This window comes from Aristolochia californica, unplaced genomic scaffold (assembly GCF_029961685.1).
Source record: "Aristolochia californica isolate CCGP_79_NKW_82.1479 unplaced genomic scaffold, dmAriCali1.0.hap1 SCAF_6, whole genome shotgun sequence".
Taxonomy (NCBI): domain Eukaryota; kingdom Viridiplantae; phylum Streptophyta; class Magnoliopsida; order Piperales; family Aristolochiaceae; genus Aristolochia; species Aristolochia californica.
Window position 1 is genome coordinate 18,581,544 of NW_027182257.1, and position 8,415 is coordinate 18,589,958.

General features: G+C 37.6%; 1 protein-coding gene across 1 annotated transcript; it reads right to left on the bottom strand.

Moving 5' to 3' along the window:
- Positions 1-618: 618 nt before the first annotated feature.
- Positions 619-4,039, bottom strand: LOC137935272 (uncharacterized). The gene is made up of 12 exons (XM_068779957.1): positions 3,656-4,039; positions 3,520-3,604; positions 3,290-3,438; positions 2,933-3,079; positions 2,521-2,728; positions 2,119-2,207; positions 1,740-1,937; positions 1,625-1,685; positions 1,386-1,577; positions 1,004-1,203; positions 792-887; positions 619-705 (listed from the first exon to the last, which is right to left on the bottom strand). The coding sequence occupies exons 1-12, from the start codon at positions 4,037-4,039 to the stop codon at positions 619-621; spliced, it is 1,896 nt and encodes a 631-aa protein (XP_068636058.1).
- Between the last annotated feature and the right edge of the window lie 4,376 nt (positions 4,040-8,415).

Sequence of the window (8,415 nt, forward strand, 5' to 3'; positions counted from 1 at the left end):
TTTCCATGTTTGGCAAATTACACTAGTACAACCCGTAATAACTTAGTGGAATTTTATAAGAAAGAGATTTCTAATTGATCATAACATCACCGCCCCTCCCGGAGAAAGAGCTTGTCCTCAAGCTCGAAGGAAGGATAGAGAAGTCGAAATGCTGATAATGGCTCCCATGTCGTGTCACGAGGGTCTGCATCGGCCCACTGGACGAGAATTTCCCAATAACCTTGAATGTGGCATGCTTTCAATACCTGAAATGGAGTAGAAAGGACTCTGCCCTCATGGAGTGACGGTAGAGGAGTGTGCAGTAGGGGTGAGTCACTCTGGAATGGCTTCAGTTGGGATACATGAAATACATTATGTATCTTTGCCTCGGTTGGTAGCTGCAAGCGGTAGGCCACGGGGCCAATTTGGTCCAACACCTGAAATCGACCATAATATTTTGGAGAAAGATTATGGCGCTTGAAGGCAGTTAGGGACAGTTGGCAGTAGTGTTGAAGCTTTAACCATACACAGTCTCCTGGGGAATAAGATACCTCACGGTGCTTCTTATTATAATAGAGCTTCATAGAGTGCTGAGCCTCTTCAAGATGAGTACGTACCTCAGTGAGCATAGCGTCTCTTTCAGCTAACACTTGGTCCAAAGTGACGACTTTGGATGCCTCTGGTTAATATGGTAATAGACGAGGTGGATCTCTGCCATAAACTACCCTGAAAGGAGAAGTGTGGTAAGAGGTGTTATAGCAAAATTCTGCCCAGGAAAGCCACTTCACCCACCGTTAAGGTGAGTCGTCTACAAAACAACGAAGATACATCTCAATCTTGCGATTGATGACCTCGGTTTGTCCGTTAGTCTGCGGATGATATGCAATAGAAAATGCCAATTGGGTGCCCTGTAATTTGAATAATTCCTTCCAAAAGATACTGGTAAAAATGGCATCCTTGTCACTGATAATGGATGTGGGAATTCGTGTAATCGGACAATGTGGTCCATAAATAACTGAGCGACCTGAGTAGCAGTATATGGATGTGCCAAAGCAATGAAGTGACCATATTTTGAAAAACGATCGAATATCACTGATTTATCGGATGAAGTGGGACAGCCATCAATGAAGTCCATTGAAATATTGGACCAGATTTGAGATGATAGTTGCAGAGGTTGTAGTAGGCCGGCATGACTTAAAGATTGGCCTTGTTTCGTTGACAAATCTGACAAGCAGCTACATAGTCAGCGATCGTGCTCTTCATACCCTTCCAATAAAATTCCCAACTGATTTGGACATATGTTTTTTGTCAACCCTCATGTGTGCTATCATGGATAGAAAACAAAATGGTGGGAAGAAGTGGGGATGTATGAAGCATAAAAATCTTGTTTTTGTAGAGTATAAGACGATCGTGAATCATCCAATGATGAGCTGTTGTCCCCTGCTGAATATCCTGATATAATGAAATAAGTTTCGGATAATGATTTGTTTCCTCACTAATAGAATCCAGTAAAAGTGAATGTGGGTTGCTGAGAGCATAAACGTGTGGGTCTGGAATGTTCTGACGAGACAAAGCATCAGCCCCCAAATTCGAACTACCTGGCTTATATTGAATAGTAAAATCGAAGCCCACAAGTTTAGTTAACCAATGCTACTATGGTGATGTGATGAGGCATTATTCAAGAAGATACTTGAGGCTGCAATGATCTATACGAATGAAAATGGTTGTTCCCATAGATAAGGTTGCCAATGTTGGACAACCTTGGCTAACCCAATCAGTTCCCTCTCATATGCAGCTAATTTGTGTTGGTGTTCTCCCAACTGGCGACTGAAATAAGAAATGGGGTCTCCCAATTGTTGTAACATTGCCCCTATACCTCCCCCGGACACATCACATTCCACCACAAAGTCTTCATCAAAATCTAGTAATTGTAGTACAGGCGTTGAGGCTAAGGCCTCCTTTTACAGCTGAAAGGCCTGATCCGTTGAAGAAGACCAGTTGAAAGCATGTTTTTTGAGAAGTTTGTTGAGTGGTGCTGCTATCTGGCCACAAGATTGGATAAATTTTCTATAATATCCTGCTAGGCCCAAAAAATCTCCTTATTGCTGCGAGGGAGGTGGGAGGAGACCAATCTGTTACTGCTTGTATCTTGCTCTGGTCAACTTTCACGCCCACAACTGATATGATGTGGCTGAAATATGCCACTTCTGCCCATAGAACATTTGGATCTATTCAAAACCAAATGATGAGAGCGTAGAATGGTAAATACCTGATGGAGGTGTTGGAGATGTTCGACCCAATTTTTGCGATAGACCAGGATGTCATATAAAAATACTAACACATAGTTGGACAGAAGTGAGGAAAATACCTCATTCATGAGGGCCTAAAAGGTGGAGGGTGCATTGGAGAGACCGAAGGGCATGGCGAGGGACTCGAAATGACCGTGGTGCGTGCGGAACACAGTCTTCTCCACATCTGCCGGGTGAACTCTAATTTGATGATAGCCCGATTTCAAATCTAACTTGGTAAAAATCGTAGCACCATGTAACTCATCCAGCAACTCGTCCACCACTGGAATGCGAAACTTGTCTTTAATTGTCTTCAAATTGAGTTGCCAATAGTCGACACAAAACCTCCATGATTTATCCTTTTTGTGTACTAGTAAAACAGGTGAGGAGAAGGGAGACCGACTAGGCTGGATCACTCCCTGAGCGAGCATATTCATGCACTGTCTTTCTATTTCATCTTTCTGTATATGTGGGTAACGATAAGGGTGCACCACTACTGGATCGGTTCCCAACTTCAAATGAATGCGGTGATCACAGTGACGCACTGGTGGTAGACCCGTAGGGTCATTAAATAAATCCGCAAATGTTATAAGTCAAGGAGCTAACTGACAATCACCAGTGTTCTGAAGCTGTAAAGAGTGAAGTACGTTAGGTACCTACGTCACAATACCCTGTAATGTAATCTGGCCTTGTTGTGCTGTAAATGTCATAGTCCGAGCATGAAAGTCCCACAATATAGGGCCTAATAACTGAAGCCATTTGACCCCGAGCACCAAATTAAATCCTACCAAAGGAATGACCAGTAAGTCCACCTGAAATGAATGTCCCTCAATGGTAAAAGGGGTGTTTGCACATAACCCCACACTGGCAATTTTAGCCCCATTGGCCACTGAAACCGAGAGACCCATTTGCTGTTGAATTTCCAATCCCAATTGTTTCACTGCGGGCTCACTGATAAAATTATGTGTGCTGCCAGAATCAACTAAAGCTAGTAGCATGAGATGGTGTAACTTGGCCTTTACCTGCATAGTATTAGAACTACGCAAGCCATGCATGGCATGGAGGGAGAGTTCTGGTTCTTGCTGTTCCTCTTCAATAAATTCATTTTCAGGAAGCTCTTCTAAACTTTCTTCCCAAAGTTCAATACTAAATAAACGTTTACAGGTATGTCCTGGAAGAAAATTTTCATCACAATTAAAACATAGGCCCTTGGCCTTTCTAGCCTCCATTTCCTGTTTAGTCAAAAATTTACGTGGAAGAGTGTGGGGGGTCACAATTGTAGACTGGTTTGCTCGGTTAGGGGCAGAGGAGCCAAAATGTGGGCCAGGTGCAGTACCCTATATTTTGTTGTTCTAAAATGGTTTTTGGCCTAAGGATTATTTTAGAACTCTTTGTTTCTGTTCCACAGCTATGGCATAATTCATGGCTGAGTCCAAGTCTGTCGGAGCAAGTAATTCCACTTCCAATCTAACCGCCTCAGTCAATCCAACATTAAAAATCTGAACATGTAGGTGAGGAGGAACAAATTCACTGGCTCGGGCCAACCTTTCTTGGAACGTTTTTTGGTACAATTCTAAGGTGCCAGTTTGTTTATAGTTAATCAATTCCCCCACTGGGTTGCTACTAGCTGGAGGTCCAAACCTCATCTGGCAAGCATGTTTAAACTGTAGCCAATCCTGAGTGGAATGGACATTTCGGTAGTGATGAAACCACATGAGCGCTTCATCGAGTAGGTCGTAGGAGGCCAATGTAACCTTGTCCATATCCACCATTTTTTTATGATAGAAAAATTGATCACATTTCGTGAACCAAAGTAAAGGATCTTTAGAGCCATCATATGTAGGAAAATTAAGTTTAAAGTACCTGGGAACAGTAGTTGGTCCTTGTGCGTGAGTCGCTATGGGAACAGGTTGTTGGCGCAATGGTGGGGGTGGTGGTGGCGTGAAGTGTGGGTGATGAACTGCCTGTGGTTGAAAGTTGGTGGCTGGTGGCGGCGTTGGGGATTGAATTGCAGCAAGTTGGCGGATGACTATTTGGAGAGAGGATTCCAGCGTGTGCAATGTATTATGGATGTTAGTAATTTCAGTACCTTGAAGAGTGGATCATTGTTGAAGGTCTGAAAGCACTTGACGTATGTCCTCTGGAGAAGAGGAGTCGTCGAGGGTGGACCTGTCTGATACCACGTTGTTAGGATCCTCACGATCCATGGATCTTATCCCTCTCCTCTCTTCCCTTCCTTCCATTGCTTGCTTGACGTTAAGGTATATTGATGGGGTGCTGAAAAAAAATTTTGGAAAGGGAATTTTGGAAAAGGAATTGGGGGAAAAATAGGAGACAGCTTGAAGGAGCTCTCGACCTGTTTAACTAATTTACTCTAGGCTAAAGTAGACTCAATTGCTAACCTTCATTAACCTAGTCGTCCCCTTAAATAGGGTTGAGGACGCCAAATACAATTCAGACCTTTGGGTCAATGGTTCAAGCCAAATAAATTCTAAACCAAACCAAACCAAAATCAATTACTTGGAAATTGAAAATCACAATAATTAATTCCTACACCTGCTGGTAACTCGTGATGCTATAGAGTCCATAACAACAGACCAAAAAATCATTGATCATCATAAATTTTTTATCGATTAATGATGTGTGACGGCTATAATTTGTTTTAGAAATGACTTATAGTTTGGGAGTCAACAATCAATTAGAAATGCCTCACCCCCCTCTTCCGATGATTGCAAAACCGAATATATAAAAAACTAAAAGAGTTTACAGTCCTTAAAAATCACTGATACTTTTGGAATTATCTCTCTCAGCATTTGTGCATTTCCATTTTGGATGTTCAATTTTTTTCAAATCCAAACTAGAGTTTTCTCTCTCCCATTTTTCCCGTAAAAAAAAGATAAGGCAAATAGAACACAAAAAAATAAAAAATTTAGAGTTTAAGTATGCAAAAAATTGAAAACTATAATAAATTTAAGTGAAGAAAATTATTTCATGCACTAAAAATGAACACCAAAGCTTTGTTATCCATGTATGGGAAATTCCACTTGTACAACCCCTCTTAGCTTGGTGGAATTTTATAAGAAAGAGATTTCTAATTGATCCTAACGTGTTTTAGATGCAGTGGATATGCTAGCCAGAAACATGTTGAAGATGCAAATGATCTAATGATCCAAAATTTTCAAGGGGTAGAAAAAATTAAATTCTCAAGTTAACGTGTTGTGGGATATTTACCTGAGCCAAATAACCCACACTTTTCCTATTTTAAAAAAAGCGGACCTAACAATCATAGATCATCATAAATGTTTTGATCGATTATTCATGTCTAACGGCTATAATTTTTTTAGAAATGACTTATGGTTTTGGAGTCAACACTTAGTTAAAAATGCCTCACCGCCCTCTTCCGATGATTGCAAAACCCAATATATAAAAAACTAAAAGAATTTACTTTCCTTAAAAATACAAGATACTTTTTTGAATTATCTCTCTCAACATTTATGCATTTCCATTTTGGATGTTCAATTTTTTTTCAAACCATAACTTGAGTTTTCACTCACCCATTTTTCTTGTAAACAAAAAGATAAGGCAAATAGATCACAAAAAAAAGAAAATTTTAGAGTTTATGTACGAAAAAACTTGAAAACAATAGTAAATGTAAGTGAAGAAAATTATTTCACGCACTAAAAATGAACACCAAAGTTTTGTTATCCATGTTTGGGAAATTCCACTGGTACAACCCCTAATAGTTTGGTGAATTTTATAAGAAAGAGATTTCTAATTGATCCTAACATGTTTTATATCTGATGGATATGCAAGCATGAAACATGTTGAAGATGCAAATTACCTAATGATCCAAAATTTCAAGGAGAAGAAAAAATTAAATTCTCAAGTTAAAGTATGGTGGGATATTTACCAGGGTCAACCAACTCACTTTTTGCCAATTTTACAAAAAATGGGTGTAACAATAATATATCATCATAAATTTTTTGATCAATTAATGATGGGTAACGGCTAAAATATTTTTCAGAAATGACTTATGGTTTGGGAGTCAAAAACATAGTTAAAAATGCCTCATCCCCCTCTTTCGATGATTGCAAAACCCAATATATAAAAAACTAAAAGAGTTTACAATCATTAAAAATCACAAATACTTTTTGGAATTATCTCTCTCAGAATTTGAGCATTTCCATTTTTGATGTTCAATTTTTTTTCAAATCCAAACTTGAGCTTTCACTCTCCAATTTTTCTTGTAAACAAAAAGATAAGGAAAATAGATCACAACAAAATGAAAATTTTAGAGTTTACGTATGCAAAAAATTGAAAACTATAATATATGTAAGTAAAGAAAATTATTTCACGCACTAAAAATGAACACCAAAGTTTTGTTGTCCATGTTTGGGAAATTCCACTAGTACAATCCCTAACAGCTTGATGGAATTTTGTTAGAAAATGATTGCTAATTGATCCTAACATGTTCTAAATGTAGTGGATATTCATGCCTGAAACATGTTGAAGATGCAAATGACCTAATGATCCAAAAATTTCAAGTAGAAAAAATTAAATACTCAAGTTTACGTGCGATGGGATATTTACCAGAGCCAAACAACCCACTTTTTGCCCATGTTACAAAAAGCGGGCCTAACAATCATAGACCATCGTAAATTTTTTTTATTGATTAATGATGTGTAACGGCTATAATTTTTGTTAAAAATGACTTATGGTTTGGCAGTCAACACACAATTAAAAATGCCTCACCCCCCTCTTCCGATGATTGCAAAACCCAATATATAAAAAATTAAAAGTGTTTACGATCCTCAAAAATCACAGATATTTTTTGGAATCATTTCTCTCTGCATTTGTGCATTTCGATTTTGGATGTTCAATTTTTTTTCAAATCCAAACTTGAGTTTTCCCTCTCCCTTTTTTCTCGTAAACAAAATGATAAGGCAAATAGATCACAACAAAATAAAAATTTTAGAGTTTATGTTTGCAAAAAATTGAAAACAATAACAAATGTAAGTGAATAAAATTATTTCACGCACAAAAAATGAACACCAAAGTTTTGTGATCCATGTTTTGGAAATTCCACTAGTACAACCCCTCATAGCTTGGTGGAATTTTATAAGAAAGAGATGTCTAATTGATCCTAATATGTTTTCAATGTGGAGGATATGTTTGCCAAAAACACGTTGAAGATGCAAATGACCTAATGATCCAAAATTTTCAACGAGTCGAAAAAGTTAAATTCTTAAGTTAACGTGTTGTGGGATATTTACCTGAGCCAAACTACCCCTTTTTTGCCTATTTTACAAAAAACGGACCTAACAATCATAGATCATCGTAAATGTTTTGATCGATTATTGATGTGAAACGGCTATAATTTTTGTTAGAAATGACTTATGGTTTGGGAGTCAACACTCAGTTAAAAATGCCTCGCCCCCCTCTTCTGATGATTGCAAAACCCAATATATAAAAAACTAAAAGAATTTACTTCCCTTAAAAATCACAAATACTTTTTTGAATTATCTCTCTCAGAATTTTTGCATTTTCATTTTGGTTGTTCAATTTTTTTTTTCAAATCCAAATTTGAGTTTCCTGTCTCCCATTTTTCTTGTAAACAAATAGATCACAAAAAAACTGAAATTTTAGAGTTTATGTACGCAAAAATTTGAAAACTATAATAAATGTAAGTGAAGAAAATTATTTCATGCACTAAAAATGAACACCAAGGTTTTGTTATCCATGTTTGGGAGATTCCACTAGTACAATCCGTAATAGCTTAGTGGAATTTTATAAGAAAGAGATTTCTAATTGATCCTAACAAGTTTTCTATGTGGTGGATATGCAAGCCTGAAACATGTTGAAGATGCAAATGACCTAATGATCCAAAATTTCAAGGAGAAGAAAAAACTAAATTCTCAAGTTAACATGCGGTGGGATATTTACCTGAGTCAAATGACACACTTTTTGCCAATTTTACAAAAAGCAGACGTAACAATCATAGATCATCATAAATGTTTTGATCGATTAATGATGTGTAACGGCTAAAATATTTTTTTGAAATGACTTATGGTTTGGGTGTCAAAACATAGTTAAAAATGCCTCATCCCCTCTATCGATGATAGAAAAACCCAATATATAAAAAACTATA

Excerpts from the sequence above, each read along its gene's own strand:
- LOC137935272 (XM_068779957.1), bottom strand. The coding sequence starts at position 4,039 with ATGGTGGATATGGACAAGGTTACATTGGCCTCCTACGACCTACTCGAT. Across the intron at positions 2,729-2,932 it reads AGATTACATTACAGGGTATT|AAAGATGAAATAGAAAGACA; the intron begins GTGACGTAGGTA and ends CCACATATACAG. Across the intron at positions 1,204-1,385 it reads TCATTGGATGATTCACGATC|ATTTGTCAACGAAACAAGGC; the intron begins GTCTTATACTCT and ends GCTGCTTGTCAG.